Raw genomic sequence first — 23093 nt, 5'->3', positions numbered from 1 at the left:
AAGACCTGAATTCTTAATTCTGAGCTAGATCCAGACTTAAAGTGAGACCTCTTGCTTTGAAACTCGACAAGTCTACTGGTCTAAAACAAGTCCTTTAACAGAAGAAAAGACCTTGCCTTAAATTAAAATACAATATACTTTATAAGCTCTTTATCCTTTGCATGTTAGGAAGCTCTAGGGGTTTGACAGGAAAGTGTCTATTGATAGGAGAGTGTCTTTGAAAATTAGATTATAAGTTATAATACACATTTATAACAACTATACCATCTGTGTGATTAGCTGATAGACACACGAAATGCTGTTCAAATGTCAAGTAGACATTTGTTGGTTCTAGATGTTAGTCTGCATACTAACTTTCTACCTTCTAAATAAATGCCATGATCATCCCCTAATTTCTGATTGTTTGGATTTTTTTTTTTAGCAATATGATATTTTAAGGAGATATAAATAAGCTTTACCAACCATCAAATAAACTACATTCTATTTTTATATGGCAACAGATTCATATCTTTAAAAATATATTTTATTAAATAATCTACTTGGAGAATAATTACAAAAGCTTTAAACAATAATTCCAAGTAGTGAAAGGCAGTTTCCTTTAAAAGAAAAAAAAAAAAAAAGACCAAACAGTCCATATTATGTTTTGCTGCTTTATACACAGGAATGATTTATTTTACAAACTAGTCAGTTGCAACATTAGCCTGTAAAAATCAAAAACATTTTTTATTATGTCTCAAAGGCAAAGTTAACTTTATAACGATATGCTTTCACATTAACCAGTATGACAAACCATAAGAAACTTAACGCCATAACAGTTCAAAATAAAATGTACAGAACAGGCACTTTGAAGTCAGCTATTGTGTGTAACTCTCACAGTTAATGTTGTGTGTACACATCTCATATTTCATCAAAGGTTATCAACCAATGAAGCAAATATTCCTTTGATGCAGAAGCACAAACACATTTAGGTTCCAAACACCATGTTCTGGTTGTAATACATGCAAGACAGACCCTAAATTAGAAAAATCTTCTGAAAGAAAATGAAGAAAAACAAAAAGCCAGGAATGAAAGCATTTACAAGCACTTGAATAAGGCCTTTAAGTGTTAAATCAGTGTTTTTTAAACCCCTTCATTCTCAGGTAAGGGATTAAGAGGCCGAGAGAGAGATCGTCTGCGAGGGTGAGGATACTGGAGGCTGGCAGTGTCAGCATCGCAAGAGTGCTCTATCAGAGGAGGAGGAGGAGGAGGAGGAGGAGGAAGGAGCTGGGCATAACTGGACCATCTCGATCCAGCCCGTGGGGAATCCAGAGGGGGAAAGAAATACCTGAAACAATGAAGACAGGAACAAAACACCAAAACAAAACAAAAACAACAGAAAAAAAAAAAAAAAAAAGAAAAAAACAGAAGAAAAAGAGAAAAGTAGTAAATACAAAGAGAACCAAAGAGGAAAAAACACATGCTAGAAAAAAAAGCTTTACTATATTCATGCCAAAACTAACGGAACATAATAGCAAAATCAAGACCCTTACTCAAATCAGGCTCACTTAAGCAAGTATAGAAACTTGAAAAAAATACAATCTGTTAAACTTAAAATGTTAAAAAAAATTATCAGTATTAATGTTACAAAAAAGACATAATTTTATAATTTAAAACATTTTCTAGTCTGAGAAACATATTGATGCTCTCCTGTAATTTACAAATCAAATAAGCTTTTTCTTTAAGCAACACTTCACTTGTAGCAGCAGCACATTTTTTAGTGCATACATGATACTCAGGACCAATTCAGATAGACTTTCACATAGTATGGCCAGCTATTGCAACATACTTTTGAAGAAACACAATCTTTGAATGTACTTAGATGTTTTTCTGCAAAAAGATTAGTACAAAATTTTGATAAGTAAAAGGGCTCAAAAATATGTCCTATTGTTATTCTTCTGCCATTTTAAAACTTACCCGTAATACTTTAGCATTTTCTCAAAAAAAGATTTATAGCTTTGTCATCAGAGGATATGAACTAAATGAAGCAGCCAACAAAATTAAGAAAATCCTGGGACATGGAATGTGGAGGTTAACATGCATGCACAATTTTAGCAGAGTTTTATCTGCTTCTTATAGTATGTTTCTAAATTTTGACTTGAAACCTTAAGCCGTGAAATCACACCATAAAAATATCCAAGCACATATTAGAAACATTTATCTCTTTAGTGAATATGAACTGAAAACTTACAAAGATGTTTTCATTTTACTTCTAAATTATAAATGAAGCAATATCAAATGTTGTTTGGCTACAAACTGTACAGTCAAGTTACTTTCACTACTACTTCTCTCACTCCTTCACTAATACTTTTTAAACATTACAAAGAAATAACAGAGTTGTACTGAATAATATCATGTATAAACCAATTCTACAAAAGGTAAACAAATTAGCACTCAAAACAATCTTTATGAAAAATATTCAATCTTCAAATTAAAATTATAAAAATTCATTTTAGCTTACTGTTTTAGAAAATAAAAGACATAAGTCTATATATAGTCTCCAGATGGAATAAAGTGATATCTTCCCTCCTCCCAACTAGCAATGAGGATGGTAACAATCCTTTAATTTTAAAACCCATGTTCGTTTCAGAAACATTTCAAAAAATTGTTTTGGTGACAATGTCTCAACAAAAAGCCTCTCCATTTATATTTCAAAAGTTTCAAATAATGTCAATAAACTGGCTAGCACACAAAAAAATGATATACACTGTATTTTTAAAGGCCTTTTGGACTGCGTTTAGTAGTAAGCAGGCTGTTGGTGTATCTTGGGAGAGGTCAAACGGCGCTGGGGAAGGGGAAAAGGAGCTTGCTTCCCATTCCTGTGTGCATGCAACAAGCAGCAAAACAGCAAAGTTACTCCAGTTAGCTGGTACTCAGCTGTGCTTTCTGTTAAAGGACATAATACAAATGGAGAAGGGAAAATGCATCACAGATCTAACACACATGGTTATTGGCACAATAAGAACACATCAAAACTTCAAAGCTCTTTACAAAAGAAAATATGCAGTACAGGCGGCAACCAAAAACTAGATTTTTTTTAAAAAATTAACACTAGTATCTTTGCTTCATGAAATAATCTTTATAATCTGATATCTTCTATGGTAACCTGAAATTGTTTTCATGCAAATACTTAAAATCAAAAAGCAGGACTACTTTATAAAAATATAACAATATAAAAATAGTTGAGGAAATTTAAAATACAATTCTCTTCTTTCATTTAAGTTGACAACAGGACAACCACGTGACAGTTTGTTAAGGCTGTGCTTTCAAGTTTCCTAAATAGTATTCCAAATTATTCACAAAGGCATATTAAAATAACTTTACCTTACAAATTCACATTTGAAATTTGAATATGAAAACAAAAGGACAACTCTTTAGATAACATTAAACATTCTCTGAGAATCTAAAATATACTAAAAATTCTAAAAATCAAGAACTCAGAATTTACCATATCCTCTTACAATCTCCATGAAAATTTTAAACACACACAAAAAAACATTTAATTTACTCACTTTTACAAAGCCTTAGTTCGTGTGTTTTATTTAAAATTTCAGTTTAACCTGACTCAAAGGCCACCCTACCAGCACTAGCAACACTAATGCTCATCTGGGACTACGATCCTCAGTACTGTCCCAAACTTCCTCTTCATCTCATTACTTCAAAGTTATATATGTTTCTGGAAGACCACTAAATTGCAGCATATAATTGAGTTTGTTTAACAGCCTCAGAACCTACCTGTAAATATTATGACCAAGTAATAAGCCAAATACAGAGCTACCAAAGTGTCTCCTTCTCTTCTAGTGCCACAATTACATGTGAATTTCTTGATTCAATCTTAAAATCCATGAAATAACACACCTTCAGTATAGCTACCAGAATGATTTAAAAAGAAGATAATTTCTAGTTTTCTCACAAAACAGCCTACCTGCCAGCAGAAGATCCATTTAATGAATTCTGAAGATTTGGGATATTTGAACCTAGGGAAGGATTTGAGTTTCCCTGCTGAGAGCTCCCATTGACAGGGCTCCCATTACCTTTCAGAATACCAGTACACTTCCAGTTGTCCATATAATTAGCTGAAAGGAAAATGGTCAAACTCATTAACATGACTAATACCTATGTTCCAGGGCACAAATCTACAATTAAAGAAATAAAAGAGACCTACAGGCTACATATCTCTCCAGTTAAATGGTAAAGACATTTTTTTTAAATGAAACACATATATCTCAATTTTAACAATTATTTTTTGAAGTTTTTAAAGAAATACTAATTTAAAAACAAAGCTCTCACCACCCATTTCCTTTCCTTACAAGATAAATATTAACAGAGACAATTCTCTAAGCTACCACATTATTACATTAAGTTAATATCAAAATAAAATTCTGTCTTCATTATAATGAATTTCAGTTCTAATGTGTGGGTAACGGAGTCACCTTCTCAGTTAAGCAAGTACAAGTCATGTCCTCATGGATGTAGGTAACAGAACCTCTGGGGTTTGAGTGGCTTATCCAACTTGGCCTAATTGTTTGGATGCAAAACTGGTCACTGCGGACACTGAGCCCAGGAAATCCAAGTTAGGCAGGACAGGGCAGCAAAGACCCTGAGGAAAGGGACACCTGGGCTGGTTCTACCACAGCCTAAAGCTGACCATGGGAGACTCAGCCAAACTGCAGTTTGGGAACAGTTAACTCCTCAGGGGAAATGAACGAAGCTGTAACTTCGGATCCTAAAGATGGGACGCCACCGACTACAGTGGTACACAGAGCCAGTGGATAAACATCCGTGGAGAAGTGCAGACCACGCCACAGCACCCACAGTCAGTGTCCACCGTCCAGACCGCCTTCTCTGCTTGGCATTTGTAAGAAACTTTTAGAATCAGTGGCCTCAAGATTCTCTAACTTTTGGGAGCTGTAGAGAAGAAGTGGGGAAGATATGGGATTTTTCTCCTCTTAAGGGCTTGTTGGATAAAGCAATTGTTTATCAAGTAAGAGATGACTATATCCTGAGTTTGTAGAGAAGTCCCACAAGTTACACACATAGCAAATGGTATCTTTGGAGGTAGTGTATATTCTGTTACAATTAGTTTTACTTTGTTCCACATGGAAACTTAAACAATTCAATCAGACAATTACTGCTTTGAACTAGGTAAAATGATAAAGATTCAACACAATATGAGACATAAATTTAAAAGTAACTGTAGAAAGATAATTTTTTTTCAAAATACTTCAGTTTACATTTCTAAGTGAAAATTCTAAAGTAGCATCATAAAGCAACAATTCCTCCAATGAAATCTTACCTTTCCACAACCTGACACAGCCATCATCTCCTGAAGATGCCAGCACTGTCCCTGTTATATTCCAACTCACTCGCCAGACCTGAGAATTATGATTATCAAACTGAGCCACTATATGGATTTCAAATTTTGTTGGCCCACCAGAGGAAGTAAGTTCTTTCCTGTTAATAAAAAAATTTTCCTGAGGAATTCTGAGTGTACACACACACACACACACACACACACACACACACACACACACACACACACACTCTGTTCTAAATTAAAAAATACAAATGGTCTCACATACACACCATATCAATGTCATATCCATACCCGCCCCCCAACCTCCGTAGCTTACTGAGAGATGGGCCATGTCACTTTCATTTGACTCCCCAGTACCTCGCATGATCCTACCACATAAAAGATATTAAGTGACTAAAGAGGATTTTATTCCCCCCAAAAGGTTGAGGAATAAAAGAGATGATAATGATTAATTTTAAAAGGAAAAAGTAGGAAGGGAAGAATAGGAGGAGAGAAGGAAGAAGGAAAAAAGAAAAGAAAAAGAACTGAAACTCACAATTCCAAAGTTAAAGCTAAATAGCTTATTCACAAGAATGTCTCAGTGCTAATTTAATTTTCCCTAAGTAGACTGAGACCTCTCATTCCTTCAAACATTTATAGAGTGCAATTATATTCAGAGGATCCAATTCATTTTAGTATCTGCCTAAATAAAACACAACTAAGAAAACATAAATCTTCTCTCTTTACTCAATTCCCTATTCCCAAAAGTCATATATTTGTAGATAAAATGTTCATTAAAGAATCCATTCTTCAGATCACTGTTGCCTCTATACTCTCCTCCACAAATGAAAATAAGCAAGAGGTAAGAGAACTTTCAAATTAGTAATTGTTTCAAAAACTCACCTCACAGGCTTTAATGTAAAAATTCTCACGTCTTTGGTTGCTATGGCGAGAATGTGGAAAGACCGTCCCAAGTTTGGAGCAAAGGCAATATCGTGGACAGGATCTGTGACTGTCAGGAGGGTTTCAGCTTTTGCATATTTCCTAAATGAAAAAACAATTTACATTAAAATTATCAGAAATGAAAAATTTAAAAATCCACATGTCTAGGTATCTCCATTTTCTCCATCTTGCTCACAATGAAGTAGTGTTTATCTCTGCAGTATATAATATGTCCAGCCCCAACCCCCAGAAACTGTGACTGTGACCTATCGGAAAAGGGCCTTTGCAGACACAATTAAGGATCTCAGGATGAGAGAGAAACAGACATTAGAGGAGAAGCCATGTGAAGACACAGGCAGAGATTGGAGTGATGCAGCTCAGCCACGGAACTCCTGGAGCCTCCAGAAGCTGGAAGAGACAAGGAAAGAGTCTGAAAGCAGCACAGCCCTGACAACACTTTGATTTCAGATTTCTGGCCTCCAGAACTCTGAAAAGAAACATCTGTTTTAAGCCAACAGTTTGTAGTAATTTGCTTTGACAGCCCTAGGAATGTAATATAACCTCCCAGGTTTCTTCCTTTAATTTTTTTAAGTTTAGCTTAAAACAGAGTAACTAAAACTTAATTAGAATGAGATCTTGATTTGTTAGCCGTTAACATCTTTTTTAAGGAAAAGGGTACCTGAATTTCCTAAGATTTGAGTGTAAAGAAAAAAGTTAAGCTGACAACAGCAAGAATTGAGTTTTTTAAGTGATGATAAAGGAAGCTACACCAAAGTCTATTTCCACACCTCGGGAGTGTTAAACTACCATCTGATCCTGTTATTCTCCAACTGAGAAGTCTTTCAATGGCTTCACATTACCTTTAAGATAAAAATTAAACGTTGAACAGTAGGTCTTGCAGGTATAATAAGCCTTCCAGATTTCTCATCACACTCCTTTTTACCTATTATGTTCCAAGCACGATGAAAATATATTGGCTCTCTCTCATCACATGCAGTTTTCTCCATCTGGAATGTTTTGCCCTCTTTGTCTGGCTAACTTCTACTCATTCTATGGCTCTCCTTTTGAATGAACTTTCCTGGCCCCCTCCCCCTAGGCATAATCTCTTAACATCCTGATTCTCCCAGTTTATAAAATTCATCACCATTTTTCACCTTTTTTTTTTTGTTTTCCCTTCATGATGGTACATACTGGGAGATCAATTACCTTTTCCTCTACACCACTCAATTTTATATTACCAGAGCAGAGAACTTAGCGTATCATAGGAAATCAGTAAATATGTGACGAATAATGCATAACTGAGTTAATGAATAAAGAAATAACATTTAAAAAAATTAAATGCAATTCAGAACAATAATTAAACCAAAGCAGTACTGACCTGGTGTTTTCATTATATTCAAAAATCTGAACCTTGGCCATTGCGTTTGGGCTGCTGTCATCACTTCCTACAGCGATCATGGGGGAATGAGCACGAGAGCTAGAAAGGAAAAGATGTTTTACATAATTATAAAATTAATGCACATTTAGTTCAGAGAATTAGAAACGTATCCAGCAGCCATGCAACCCACCAGTCAGCGTGTCACTGCGGACTAGACCCCTGCCATGCCCGGCACCACACACCCAGGAGGGATACCCCTGAGGTCTCAGCCTGGGGACTGAGGACACCGGGCTTTCACCTTGTTTTTAACCACATTTTCTTATGGCTGAGATAGAAAGTAGTCCTTTTCCCAAAACAAAAAGCTTCAAGCAGTCAACAGATTTTTTTTTTTTAAAGACACCTAAGAGGCGTTAGAATTTTTCTTTCTAAAAGATCTGGTCATTATAGAATGAAAAGTAATTTTGTGGTGACCAAATTCATGGCAAAAAGATTTTTACGTGCTTTGTACAAAGAGAACCCCACCCCGATGGAGGAGGAAAAGTAGAAAAAGACCACCCTCAAGAAGGCATGCCTGTCATTCTCTAGTCTCCAGACTCATTTGTGGTCAACTGCGTTTTGAAAAACGCAAAAGATAAGCAATAAGAGAGTGAACTCTACTGAGGTGGACTCTAGGTTGAATCATTTTTTTTCATTTCTATGTCTAATTTCCTAGATATTGATTTCCTTTGCCTCCCCCATCCAGATTAAGTAATACATCTATGAACATGACATAGAGGTATTGTTTAACCTTTGATCTTGATATTGTGATCTGCCAATTTCATAAAGCTGAAAACAAAATGCGATAATTTAAAAAAAAAAGGTTTAGGTGTTTATTACTAAAGCGTCTGATAATGACATCACCTAGTATAAGGAAAAAACCAGGTAGGGACTTCCCTGGCAGTCAAGTGGTTAAGAATCCACCTTCCAATGCAGGGGACACAGGTTCGATCCCTGGTTGGGGAACTAAGATCCCACATGCCTCGAGGCAACTAAGCCCACGTGCTCTGGAGCCTGTGCGCCACAACTAGAGAGAAGCCCAAGTGCTGCAACTAAGACCCAACACGGCCACAAATAAATAAACATTTTTTTTAATTTAAAAAAAGAAAGAAAAATACCAGGTAAACTACAAAGTGCTATAGTAATAAAACAAAATTACAAGTTACTTATTATAATTCTTGGCTATTCAAAGGGATGTAAATTATAGTAATTTCTATATCTCACAAAATTTCTTTTTTCAATGTTCCACAAATGTATTTATTTGAGCAAGGGCAAGTACATTTACAGTAATATAATCTAAAATTACTGAAAATATAAATTTTTTAAATATTCTAAAAAATAAATTATAAAACATCCAGATAACAACCTGAATTGAGGATTATCTCATTTGTATATCCATAAATAAGATGATCACATTTAAACCATTTTCCAAATATGACTCATAATTAAACAGTGAGCAAAACCATCAAACTCTCTGACTGAATACAGGAGACTGATCACCTGCATCTCCTTCCTACGCCTCCATGGAAATGATGAAAAAATAACACTGTAACAGTGCAGAAATCAGAATGTGCCATCAGAAATCATGAAATCTGGAGGATTCCAGGAAGCAAAAGGAGATCAGACAGTGAAAATGCTAAGGGAAAAAGAGCTCAACAACTATCATTAAGGAGGAAATTCTAGAAGCTCCAACCTCTAATCAGTAAGCAAGTAAATAATGAATCAATCAACCAATAGTAATGAGTAATGGGGCAATCATGAATTGATTCATTTAATAATCTGCAATCAGAAGACCCCCATGGCTGGCAGCTGATTGTGCTCTAGGCTAAAGAAAGTCTGAGGAAAGATCCTAGTGAGATGATTAGAACTTATAAGAGGACAGATATGAACTTGAAATAAAGTAGCACTCCAAAGCCAGCAGGGAGAGGGACAAGAAAGAAGAAAATACATTAAAGTGCTCTATCCCCCAAGTCAAAACCTCCTGACTTTGGCAATTTGGGGGTAATGCCCACCTGCCAGCTCCCTCTTGGTCGCCCTACAACGAAACCCTGCCAAACCACTCCACCTACTTAGTCAAAACTCAGCTAACCCCCTAAGTAAGAGAATGAGCTGTTAAGAAAACAGAGCATCTAACAGGAGAAAAATACCAACACCAGTTCTCTCTAGCAGCCATCACAGTCTCCTGTTCATAAACACAAATACATGAGCAAAGACTAACACGCACTTGACAAAAACAAGGAGTGTGACAGTTAAAGACCAAGGCATACAAACAGTTCTTTGAGGAAATAGATCTTTGTGAAAATATAAAACAGCCTACAGTCCACATCATATGCAGATTCTACATTTGTAAACTGACCTACTTGCTAAAATTTATTTGCAAAACCAAAAATCCAATACTTGGGGCACTCATGGGCTTTCCTGTTTCAGCTTCATGCTGAAAAACCAGTGTCTGTTTTGCACTCTATTTACCATCATGTTTTCTGCATTTTTGTTGTGTTGATGATTTCGCTGTTTAAAATCGCCCCCAAGTGCAGTGCTGAAGTGCTGCCTTGTGTTCCTAAGTTTAGCAAGAAGGTCATGATGTGCCTTATGGAGAAAATACCTCTGTTAGATAAAAGCTGCATTCAGGTGTGAGTTAGTGTTGTTGGCTGGACTCAGTCTTAATGAATATATACTAAATAAGGTGTCTTTAGACAGAAATACACATAAAACAAGGTTGAGTATTGATCAGTTAACAAAAATGTGATCAGAGGCTGGTGGCACCTAATCCTGTATTTCCCCTGGGAGGGGTGGTTCAGTATTAGCTAATTCAGTGTTCGTAGCAACTTGATAGAACACAACTACTGCAAAAAAGAAGACTTGACTGTAAATCAAAAAACATAAAATTTTTAAAAATTTTAATTAGGATCCTCAGAGAAATGTGTATCCATGTAACAAAAACTGACTGGCATAAAAAAGGAGTTATCAGAGAAAAAGAAAGACTTCTTAACAATTAAAAATGATTGCCACTCCCCCCAACCCCCAACATCACTGGATGGTATAAAATGTACACCTGAAGAACAAGCTGGAGATCTGGAAGACAGAGTAGTAAATCTCCAAACAATCTTAAAGAAATAGAGAGTAAATCCAAGAATAATCAAAGATGAATTCCAGAAGGACAGAATCGAGAAAACAGAAGGATAAATTATCAAAGAATCCTAAAATATCCCCAATCTGAGACAAGAACCTTCACCTTAAAAGGGACCACTAAGCATCAAGCAGGATGAATTCAAAAAAGACCAACATCTAATAGTGTATGTCTGCATTTACTTCAAAATAATCCAGTTTGTTTTGTTTTGTTTTGTTTTGTTTGTGAAGGTGGGGAGGCATATACAGATTAAACAAGAGTAGCTTTGAATTATTCTAGCTGGGTGATGGATATGTGAGGCTCTGCCTATTATACTTTTAGTATATTTGAAATCTTCCCTAACAGAAAAATGTTTTAAAAGAAAAAATACCTGGAAACATCCTGGTATATAAATTTTAGAATTCTACTACCTTAAACTATACAAAGCAATTCCAGGAGTTTTAATGACCCAAGTGTGAAAGGCAAAACCAGAAACCTTTCAGAATACACTTAACAACATCAAGGTGGGGAAGAATTTCTCAAATAAAAAAACAAAAAGCACTATAACAAATATAGAAAGACTGTTAAGTGTGGCTATATTAAAATTCAGAACTTTCTGCAGACTATCAAAAGTCATGATAGTGTCAAAATGACAAACCACAAACTCGGAGAATATACTTGCAACTCAAAGTAGTAAGACAAAATCCTAAAATCTTCCAGAAAGACTAGGCTACCTACAAAAGATCCAGTATCAGACTGACCTCAGACATCTCACCACCTAAAGTTTAAAAGATTCAAGAACAGTACTTTGAAATTCTTACATCTGGAACTTGGCCGAAGTTCTAAAACTAGCCAAACTACAATTAAGCATGGAGAAAAATTAAGACATTTTTGGGTATGCTAGAATTCAGAAAGTTTGCCATCCATCCCATATAGGAAAAAAAGTTACTTTAAGAGGTATGCGACCAAAATGAAAACAAAAAATCCAAAGGCAACTCGTGGTATGAAAATTGTGACAGCCAAGTATAACCCAGAAGTAAAGGAATCAGTAAAGAGAAAAGAGCACCCATCAGGAGTTAATGCCATATTACTCTGTGTGAACAACAGTTTTCATGAAATAGTTTACATTTGTGTCTGTAATGAATATTTACATAATCTAGTCTTATGAATTTGGTTGCTACTTAGTATTTAGAATCAACTTGTAGTCAAAAGACAAAGTACTTATATGTGTACTTAACACATATAACAACATCATTAAATGTTTACAAAACGTAAATACAAACATTGTAAATCTTGTCACTGTATAAGCAATATAACAAAATATTAGGAAATGGGAGGGTGAATGTGTGGTAGAAGCAAAAAAAAGCTAATTTCCCCTTTTTTTAAGAGAGAAGTGAGGGGCTTCCCTGGTGGTGCAGTGGTTGAGAATCTGCCTGCCAATGCAGGGGACACGGGTTCGAGCCCTGGTCTGGGAGGATCCCACATGCCGCGGAGCGGCTGGACCCGTGGGCCACAATTACTGAGCTTGCACGTCTGGAGCCTGTGCTCTGCAACAAGAGAGGCCGTGATAGTGAGAGGCCTGCGCACCGCGATGAAAAGTGGCTCCCGCTTGCCACAACTAGAGAAAGCCCTCACACAGAAACGAAGACCCAACACAGCCATAAATAAATAAATAAATTAATTAATTAAAAAAAAAAAAGAGGTGAGTCAATATAGTCTAAATTGATAAATCACTAGAGAAATAAATATTTGAAATTAAGATAATTACGAATATAACTAAACAACTATTAACACTTCCACAAATATCTTGTCATACCTTGACAAGTGGAAAGCTTTGTAAATGTGCTAAAGTCATCTTTCACAGAATGAGTATAAATACTGTCTAAAGATAACACAGCAAGAACCAAAGGTATAAATAAATCATTTAAAAATAAAATAGTGACTACCAGAATTAAAATCTAAAAACAAAACTACTAACAGCATTTGTTTTTAGGGGGTAAGGGAACTTTTACCTCTCATTTTGTACTCTTCTAGATTATTTGAATTTTTTTATCAGGTGACTCATTACTCTTTTAATTTTAAAAACAGTTTAATAAAAATCAACTATGATACAGTCTTAGAATCACACTCTACACAGCAGTTAAAGGAGTTAGGAAGGACTAGTTACACTAACACATGGGAAAATGCCCATGATGTATCTGTAAGTGAAAAAGGCAAATTGCATGAAAGGAAAATGTTATGTCTAAACATGTGTGTGTGTTTTGTGTCCACTTGTACATGATAGCATATACCTGTATTTGCATACATTTGTGTGTTTATAAACACACAAATTAAATATTTATTATTAAATATTTATTTGTATATGCATGGAAAAAGTCCAGAAGGTGCACCAGAATATTTACAGTGGTTGGCTTCTTCTGTGGAGTAGAAATAGGGGTATAAGACACATGACAGGGTGGAGAAGAGAGAATTTTTATTATACATAATATACATTTTTAAAAATAATGAACAAGACTACTTACGAAAAGCATATTCAAAAAAATAAACCATCTGATGCTAAGTGTAATAATTACTAGGCTTATATCACCAGAGGATTGCTGTGTAAGCATACCTTGAAGGGTTCCAAGAAATACAGCTACAGCTTAGCTTGCATGAGATCTCATGTTGCAGAGACCACTGGCTGAGATTCATGACGTCCGGTGCCTCATAGATTCTGACTATACCATCCGCTGAACAGGTTGCTAACATAAGACCCATATGCTTAGGAGCAAATTTCACGTCGGTAACGGATGTTCTGCTGTCCACTAGCGTTGTCCTCTTGACCTGAAAAAAAATTAACAATTTAAATTAAATACAGGGACTTCCCTGGTGGCGCAGTGGATAAGAACCTGCCTGCCAATGCAGGGGATACGGGTTTGATCCCTAGTCTGGGAAGATCCCACACGCCGTGGAGCAACTAAGCCTGCACACCACAAGGAAGAGTAGCCCTGCTCACCACAACTAGAGAAAGCCCTCGCGCAGCAACAAAGACCCAACACAGCCAAAAATTTTAAAAAATTAAATTAAATCTTAAAATAAATAAATTAATTAAATACAAAAAAAAAGGATGGCAGAGTGGAAAGAACACAGGCTCTGAAATCACACAGAACTCCTCTGCCACTTACTAGGTATATAACCTTGAATAAGGTATTCAAAACCTGTGTGGGCCTCAATTTCCTCTAAAGCACTTAGCAAAATACCACATACACAGCTAGCAATCAGTAACAAACCAGTGACCTATAATCAATTACTCCCTCTAAGGCAGAAGAAAGAAGGCCTTACGAAATCTAACTTTATTAAATTAGGTAAGTACTCTCTTCTTAAGCAGATAGGTCAGTAAACCAGAAAGTGTTAGAATTTTCATATGGGCAGTTTTGTCATACAAAGCAGGCCGCAAGCCGCAAAGTGAAAGAATTCAGATTCTTTAACAACAGAATGGAGGGTGTGAAACTTCTTCCATCAAGTGTAAGTGTTAGTCCTACTCAGACCGCTACCATCCACTTTTAAAAGAGACCAAGTGAATGGTACGAGGCTGGCATTCTGGTAATTAGAGAATCCCAGCATAGCATGTACCAGTTACTGTCTGGCACCTAGATGAGATGATTTTTGACTGAAAATGTCAACAAAATTTAGAAATCAAGAGTTTACTGTCTATGGTGGGCTTCCCTGGTGGCGCAGTGGTTGAGAATCTGCCTGCCAATGCAGGGGACACGGGTTCAAGCCCTGGTCTGGGAAGATCCCACATGCCGCGGAGCAACTAGGCCCGTGAGCCACAATTACTGAGCCTGCGCGTCTGGAGCCTGTGCTCCGCAACAAGAGAGGCCGCGATAGTGAGAGGCCCGCGCACCGCGATGAAGAGTGGCCCCCACTTGCCGCAACTAGAGAAAGCCCTCGCACAGAAACGAAGACCCAACACAGCCATAAATAAATAAATAAATAAATAAATAATTTTTTAAAAAAGAGTTTACTGTCTATGGTTACTAAAATACATCTTAAGGTGTCTGAATATCAAAAGAATATCAACCTTCAAAGATAGCATAGCATCTTTGCAAACTTTTGTCTAAAAACACACTGAATAATAACACAAATGTTGAAATATTAAATGCATTAATGACAGTGGATTTAACTAAAGACAAATAATTAAGTTCGAAGAAAAATCCTTTCTATGCCACCACTCCTAAACCCAACCTATACTATGCTAACTGATCGATCTCAGACTGACTGCTAGAAAAATCCTTTCTATTCAAGAAATGTCTCTGCGCCCCTGCCCGTAAGCAACTGTTTGCCTGAGGAAGGCCCCGGTGCAAAGGCAATGAGGCCAACCCCTTCCATCATTCAAAAACAAAAAAAAAAGTCAAACAATATGAATAGTATGCAAGCTACAAACCTACAGTAATTAAAACAGTGTGTTATGGCCTAAGAATAGACAGACACCAATGGAATAGAGTCCAGAAATAAACTCTCCATATATGGTCACTTGATTTTCAACAAGGATGTCAAGACCATTCAATGGGGAAAAGACAATCTTTTCAATAAAAGGTGTTAAGAAAACTGGATATTGACACGTAGAAGAATGAAGTTAGATACTTACCTTATACCATGTACAAACATTAACTCAATATGAATCAAAGACCTAAACATGAGAACTAAAACTACAACACTCTTAAAAGAAAACTTAGGGGAAAAGTCTCCATAACAGTGAATCTGTCTATGATTTATGATACCAAAAACACAAGGAAACAAAAGAAAAAAATAAACCGGACTTCATGAAAATTTTGTGCACCTAAGGACACTATCAAGAGAGTGAAAAGGCAAATCACAGAATGGGAGGAAATATTTGGAAATCATGTATCTCTTAAGGAATTAATATCCAGAATACATAAAGAACCCCTACTTACAACTCAACAACAAAAAAATGGGCAAAGGACTTGAAGAGACATTTCCCTAAAAAAGTAAAAGGTTCTGGTAACAATTCCAATTCTGGTGGGGGTAGGGGGTAGAGGCTGTTCCCCACCCCAGCAGACAATTCTGACACCAGCAGGGTGTCCAAGGAGAATTCAACTCAATTTTGACACTAACTACCCGGAGATAGCATCAGATTCCACGAGTTCAGAGTTCAGTCCCACAAGACACCCTTCTTCAGATGCCAGTCGAAAACCCAGGTTGTTACCTGTGCTTCTGACTGACTGGTGTAACTCAGGGACAGTCACATGGAAGAGACGCACAGGCTGAGGACAGGTCCCCAAGGCTGGGGACAGGTGTGGAGCTTCCACGCCCCCTCCAGGCACCACTCTCCCCAAATCTCCAGGTGTTCACCAGCCCAGAAGCCTCCGAACCCTGTCCTCTAGGGTAGGGGTCCCCAACCCCTGGGCCACGGACCAGTACCGGTCCGTGGCCTGTTAGGAACCGGGGCACACAGCAGGAGGTGAGCAGCAGGCAAGCGAGTGAAGCTTCGTCTGTATTTACAACCGCTCTCTGTTGCTCACATTACCACCTGAGCTCTGCCTCCTGTCAGCATTATGCTGAGTTGTATAATTATTTCATTATTTTATTATTACAATGTAATAATAATAGAAATAAAGTGCACAATAAATGTAATGCGCTTGAATCATCCCAAAACCATCCCCCTTTGCCCTCCCCGTGGAAAAACTGTCTTCCACACGGGTCCCTGGTGCCAAAAGGGATGAGGACAGCTGCTTTAAGGGTTTTATGGAGACATCATTACACAGGCGTGAATGACTACCTCATTGGCTATTGGTGATTATATCAATCCCCAGCCCCTCTCTCCTCCCCGGAGGTCAGGGAGGGTGGGACTGAAAATCTTAGCACCCCGAAGTGTTCTTGGAAAGACCACTGCTCCTCGGGTGCTCATGTCCCCCACCCACCAACCCACCGCTAACAAATGTCTCACCCAATGGCTCTGTCCACGCAGTTTATCATTTGATTCTCCTACTATTTCTTCCCAGACAGCAGCTGTTCGGTCAAAAGAACAGGAAGCCAAAACCTGTCCAAATTCAGGATGGGCCCATGTCACACGCCACACAGATCCACTATGTGTCTGAGGAATTAAAAAAGCAAAAAATGAAAAAAGCTGAGTTGAGTCACTTGAAGAAACAGAATACAGATATTTTTACTTCAACAAAAGGAGAAAGCTATTCAATTTAACATTTAAAAAGTTAAATTCTAGGGAATTCCCTGGTGGTCCAGTGGTTAGGACTCCACCCTTCCACTTCAGGGGGCATGGGTTTGATCCCTGGCCCGGGAACTAAGATCCCGCATGTTGTGCAGCACAGCCAAAAAAAAGTTCAATTCTAGCACTTTTAACGTTTAGAAGATACTCTATATTTAGGATTGCAGCCCTTCTAGAGTCAAATTCTTCTAACATTTTACTAATAAAGAAAAATCCAGCTGGATAAAGTTGACCTCTTTCAGTGCTAATAATAGTTGGAGACTTGGTTCAGAGTTTAGCCTAACAAAGCTTTTAAACAGAGATTCTATCAGTCTACTGTTTTGTGTTTCTTTTACTTGCAAATTTCCTCTATAGGAAACATCCACCTGATAAATAAGAGTAATCAAAATTATATGCTTCAAAAGCCTGACAGTATAAGAAACCATAGCAACAAAATGCTTAAATGATTCTGATGTCTGGCTAGACAATGGACTATTCTAGGAAAAGAGGCAATGAGAACAAATATAGAGAAGTCCAAATCCTTGTATTCTGAGGAAATAATTTAAAGCTCAATAGCATTATCTTTATAGATGAAAAATGTCAAATTAGTTCAAATTACTATAATCCAACTCTTTTTTGTTGACAAAAAAAAAAAAGGCAGAAAAGTCTTAAAGCATTTCACATCAACAGAATTCATTTGTGCTTTCCAGTAAAAATAGTGTATGACAATAAGCACCAGTCCACCAATGGATGTTTACAAAATCTGTTTCAAGCTTCTGTACATCTAACACTTTTATACTCAATAATCTCAGAACACTTTCATAATCCAATAATTTCTACATGGTAACAGTGTCATCATCCAATGGTAAACTTTGCACACCCCCCCTTTTTTTTTGGCCGTGCCATGCGGCATGCAGGATCTTCGTTCCCCGACCAGGGATTGAACCCATGCCCCCTGCAGTGGAAGCACGGAGTCTTAACCACTGGACCACCAGGGAAGCCCCTGCACCCTTATTTTTTATCCTTTGTTCTGTCCAGTCTTTTTCATTTCACCTTTCTTATTTTTACAGGCTATTAAGTAAAAGATGCACTAGGGCACTGAGATTCTGCTAAATGTTAGATTCCCAGTAAAGCACAATCTAACTAAAGAATAAGGATTGCACAAAGGTGTTCATCACAATAAAAAGGAAACAACTTAAATATCCATCAGCTAAACAAAATAGGGTATATTTGTTGTTATATTTATGTTTTGTTGCTATAGTTATGTTTAAAAACAAACCAAAGTACTTATGAAACATGTTGTTAAACTAAAAAGCAAGAAATACGAGTCTCCTTTTGGAGTGATAAAAATAAGTTTTGGCACTAGACAGAGGTAGTAATTGTACAACATTGTGAATGTAATAAATGCATTCACATTTATTTGTTTACTTGAAATGGCTAATTTTATGTTGTGTGACTCTCACCTCAATTTAAAAAAAGGGGAGAGGACAAAAGATTTAAATAGACACTTCACCAAAGAAGATAAATGGGGCTTCCCTGGTGGCGCAGTGGTTGAGAGTCTGCCTGCCAGTGCGGGGGACACGGGTTCGGGCCCTGGTCTGGGAGGATCCCACATGCCGCGGAGCAACTGAGCCCGTGAGCCACAACTACTGAGCCTGCGCGTCTGGAGCCTGTGCTCTGCAACAAGAGAGGCCGCAATAGTGAGAGGCCTGCGCACCGCAATGAAGAGTGGCCCCTGCTCGTCGCAACTAGAGAAAGCCCTTGCACAGAAACGAAGACCCAACACAACCAAAAATAAATATGAATAAATAAATAAATTTAAAAAAAAAAGATAAATGAATGGCAAATACGCACATGAAAACACTATCAACATAATTAATCATTAAGGGCATACAAATTGAAACCCAGTGAGACACCACTTCACACCCACTAAGATGGCTATAATCAAAAAGACAGACTGGAACCTTCATACATTGCTGGTGGAATATAAAATGGTACAGGCACTCTGGAAAAGAGTCTGGCAGTTTTCAAGAAAGTTAAAACATACACAGGGCTTCCCTGGTGGCGCAGTGGTTGAGAATCTGCCTAATGCAGGAGACACGGGTTTGAGACCTGGTCTAGGAAGATCCCACATGCCGCAGAGCAGCTAGGCCCGTGAGCCACAGTTACTGAGCCTGCGCATCTGAAGCCTGTGCTCCGCAACAAGAGAGGCCGCGATAGTGAGAGGCCCGCGCACCGCGATGAAGAATGGCCCCCGCTTGCCACAACTAGAGAAAGCCCTCGCACAGAAACGAAAACCCAACACAGCCATAAATAAATAAATAAATAAATAAGTAAGTAAGTAAGTAAATAGATAAATAAATAAATAAAATTTAAAAAAAAAAAAAAAATACACAGCCCAGCAATTCTATTCCTACATATCTAAGAGAATCGAAAATGTTTGTCTACACAAAGACTTGTATGGCATGTTCATAACAGCATTATTCATAAGTGCCAAAAACTAAAAACAATCAAATTGTCCATCAAATAGTGAATGAATAAATAAAATGTGGCTTTATCTATAAAAGGGAATACTACTCAGCATTACAAAGGATCGAACCACTGACACATGCCACAACATGGATGAACCTCAAAAACAAGCTAAGGAAAGTAGGCAGAAACAAAGAACTACATATTGTAGAATTCCATTTATATGAAATGTCTAGAAAAAGTAAAACTATACAAACAGTTCAGTGGTTGCTTGGGGCTTAAGAGGGAACGAGGACTGACCCCAAAAGGCACAAGGGAAACCTCAGGGTTGATGGAAGTGTTCTAAAACTAGATTGTGGTTATGGTTGCATAACTGTGTAAATTTACTAACACTCGTTGAACTGTACATTTAAAATTCATGATTCTCAAGATACATAAAAATCTACCTGAGTAAAGTAATTTTTGTAAAATGCAAGAAATAAAATTACGTACAAAACATCACAACTATTAAAAAATATATAAAGGAACACACCATTGTAAGGCAATTATACTTCAATAAAGATGTTAAAAAAAAAATATATATATATATATAAAGGAAAAAGGTAAGAAATACTGAGATGCAAAAAATAATTAGGTTAGAATGATACAGAATTTCAAATTTTCTTATTAAATTTTCTGAAGTGTATTTGTTACTTTAATAGTGAAAAAAATGTAAGTAAAAGATATAAATTTTACAATTCTCTCAAAGCTGAACAGCAAGTCACTAATGCTACCAAATAGTAAATGTTTCAATTCTTTCAAATCACTGTAAAAATAAATACTAACCTTCCAGCTAGCAGTGCAATGCCAATCCCCACTTTCACTTTTATCCCAGACCTGTTAAGAAAAAAGATATTTTATACCAAGAATTCCTACAAATTAATATGAAAAACATTAACATTAGTTAGTACGAGGGCAAAGGAGGGGAACATAAATTCACAAAAGAATACAACCAGTAAGTAAACATTCACTCATTCAACAAAATATTTATTGAGAAACTTGGATACGTCAGGCCCTGTGCTAAGCACTGGGGTCAAGGAACCTGTGCTCTACTAGTTAATGGAGACAATATCAGTTACAGTCAAGTCTGGTTACTTATAGCCATTATGTCCTAGTTATGTCCTAGAATGCCACTGTAAGCAGTGAATTGGCGAATACCAAACCACTCCTCCTGGGGAAAATATTGACAGGTGAGATTCACAGGAGCCTCTCGCCACAATATATTTGTCAACCAATCGATACATAACCTTGTTTTATGTGTGTATGTTTAAAAACACCTTATTTGGTATACATTATTGATTCAATAACACTGAACTCACTGCCAACAGCAGCATAACTCACATCTGAATGAAGCTTCCCTAACACACACTTTCTCCATAGGGCACATCACAGCCTTCTTGTTTGTGGGAACTCTATGCAGCACTACACTTGGGGACCACTTCAGACAGTGGAAATCACCAAAAAAAGAACAAAAATGTGAAAAATGTGACACTAAATAGACAATGAGAAGGATGCTTGTTTACATTATGAAAGCCTGAATCATAAGGCAGAGTGTCACCCGTCCAACCTCAGCTGGGAACGCACATCCGACAACTCTAATTTTTTTGCCACCCAGCTCATGTCAACAAACAACCATGAGCACTGATTTTGGGGTTACAAATAAATTTTAAAGAATAAGCAAATTCACAAATACAAAATTTGCAAATAATGAGGATCAACTGTATATATAACAAACAAAAACAAAACACTGAACATTACTACCAACAAAAAATACAGATTACAATAACAACATGACACTTTAACCTGTCTTAAAAAAATGTAATGATAAACAGTATGGTGGCTCCTCAAAAAACTTCAAATAAAAATAGAATTGCCATGTGATCCAGCAATTCCACTTCTGGGTCTGCACCCCAAAGAGTTGAAAGCAGGGCCTCAAGGAGATATTTGTTCACCCACATTTATACCAGCATTATTCACAACTAAAATGTAGAAGAAACCCAACTTCACTGACAGATGAGTGATAAGTAAAATGCAGTATATGCAATATATATTTTTAGCCCTTTAAAAAAGTTTTTAAGTTTAAACATTCCCTTTTTCAGGAAGGAAATTATGACCTATGCTACATGTATGAACTTCAAAACATTATCCTAAGTGAAATCAGCCAGTCACAAAAAAAGACAAATCCTGTAAGATCCCACTTATATGAGGCCGCTAGAATAGCCAAATTCAGAGACAGAAAGTACAAGGGTGGCTGCCAGGGGCGGGGGCCGGAGGGACCGGCTAGTTATGTTTAACGGGGACAGTGCGAAATGAGAAGGTTCTGGAGATGGGTGCAAAGATATGAACACACTTAATACCACTGAGCTGTACGCTTAAAAACGGTTAAGGTGGTAAATTTCGTTACGTGTACCTTACCACAATAAAAAATAATTAAAGAAAAAAAACTGCGATGATAATGCCCGACACGGACAATTATCACACTGATACTCTTCACCGGCAGTTGTAACATAGTACAACCTGCAAAAAGGTAATTTGCTTATTACTCTCAAAAGCTTTTAAAATATTCACTAATTTCTCTACTGGAATGAGCCTATGGAAATCATCCAGAAAACATAAAATGCTGTATTAATGAAGATTTTCACTGCAACACCACGACAGACAAAAGCTCCGTACTAGACGACCCACTAAGTCCTAGTGACTTGGAGGCTGAGCTCTAAGCGGATAACGAAACCCACTCGGTTAACGGACGCTCATTATTGCGACACTCCCACGGCGGGGCGGGCGAGAAAACCTGGGCCTCGCAACACTTGCAGCCCGGGAAGTGGATTCCGACCCGCCTGCGAGGACGTCGCGTACGGATCAGACCGGCCGCGCGGCGCCCCTGCGGCACGTCTGTGAGGAGCGGGCGGACGGCGGGGAGGGGTCCCGGGGCCCCGCTCCGGATGGAAGGGCCGAGGTGCTCGGGGGCCGGCTCACCCCACCCACTGTGCCGGCGCCCCCGCGACCCGGGCCCCAGCCTGACCAACGAGGAGCGGTGCCATGGCGCCTTGGGCCCAGCCGGGCGGACCTGCAGAGTCGCGGCAGGAGCGCGCACGCCGCCGTGATGCACGCACGCCCCCGCAGCCGCGCGGAGGCGGCCCAGGCGGCGTTGACTCCACAATAGCGAGGAGGAGGGTGCCCGCCAATCGGCCTGGGCTCCGGACCTCGTGCCCGCAGCGCGCCTCAAGTCGAGAGGATTCCACTCTCCACGCGCCCCTCCGCTCGGACAGCGGGCCGCGCACGCTCCCGCCCCCCTCCGGGCTCGGCCCCGCGCGCACCTTGACGCTCTGGTCACTGGAGCAGGTGGCCATCCGCCGTCCGTGGAAGTCGAAAGACACATCGTGGATGAGATCTTTGTGGTCCGCCGCGATGCTGCGCGCCACGAACATGGCTGCGCCAGCCCCTCCCTCCTCCAACAGGACAGCGCGGCGGCGCGCGGACCGCAGCCCACCCGGACCCGGCTCCGGGGCGCGTACGGCTGTGCTTCCCGCGGGCCGCTCACGCGACCCGGGCTGCGCCGCGCCGCGCCCCGCCCCCAGGCCCG

General features: G+C 38.4%; 1 protein-coding gene and 1 long non-coding RNA gene across 3 annotated transcripts in view; one reads left to right on the top strand and one right to left on the bottom strand.

Annotated features, from left to right (window-relative positions):
• Window positions 1–14781, top strand: part of LOC309639081 — a 224141-nt gene extending 209360 nt beyond the window's left edge. Inside the window, exon 2 of the long non-coding RNA XR_014251455.1 lies at window positions 13780–14781. This is a non-coding gene — a long non-coding RNA (uncharacterized lncRNA). The remainder of the gene's footprint in view (window positions 1–13779) is intronic.
• SEH1L (SEH1 like nucleoporin) lies at window positions 637–23093 on the bottom strand. 2 transcript variants are annotated; one of them, XM_082415856.1, is made up of 9 exons: window positions 22828–23093; window positions 20297–20347; window positions 16745–16891; window positions 13406–13617; window positions 7653–7751; window positions 6236–6376; window positions 5333–5490; window positions 3962–4112; window positions 637–1324 (listed from the first exon to the last, which is right to left on the bottom strand). In XM_082415856.1, the coding sequence occupies exons 1-9, from the start codon at window positions 22936–22938 to the stop codon at window positions 1120–1122; spliced, it is 1275 nt and encodes a 424-aa protein (XP_082271982.1). In that variant the 5' UTR covers window positions 22939–23093; the 3' UTR covers window positions 637–1119. The 2 variants fall into 2 exon arrangements, with proteins under 2 accessions (XP_082271982.1, XP_082271983.1); XM_082415857.1 differs by having other exon boundaries at window positions 637–2922; window positions 22828–23092.

The sequence above is a fragment of the Balaenoptera physalus genome (genome assembly GCF_965194825.1).
Source record: "Balaenoptera physalus genome assembly, chromosome: 12".
In the NCBI taxonomy this organism is placed as follows: domain Eukaryota; kingdom Metazoa; phylum Chordata; class Mammalia; order Artiodactyla; family Balaenopteridae; genus Balaenoptera; species Balaenoptera physalus.
This window is presented reverse-complemented; position numbering and strand designations above follow the sequence as displayed.

Bases quoted from the DNA above. Each gene is read 5' to 3' on its own strand.
- SEH1L (XM_082415856.1), bottom strand. From the start codon at position 22,938: ATGTTCGTGGCGCGCAGCATCGCGGCGGACCACAAAGATCTCATCCAC. The intron at 20,348-22,827 runs GTGCGCGCGGGG...TTTTCTTAACAG, and splicing joins CCAGTGACCAGAGCGTCAAG to GTCTGGGATAAAAGTGAAAG. The intron at 13,618-16,744 runs GTGAGACATTTG...ATTTTTTTTCAG, and splicing joins TGCGTGGACAGAGCCATTGG to GTCAAGAGGACAACGCTAGT.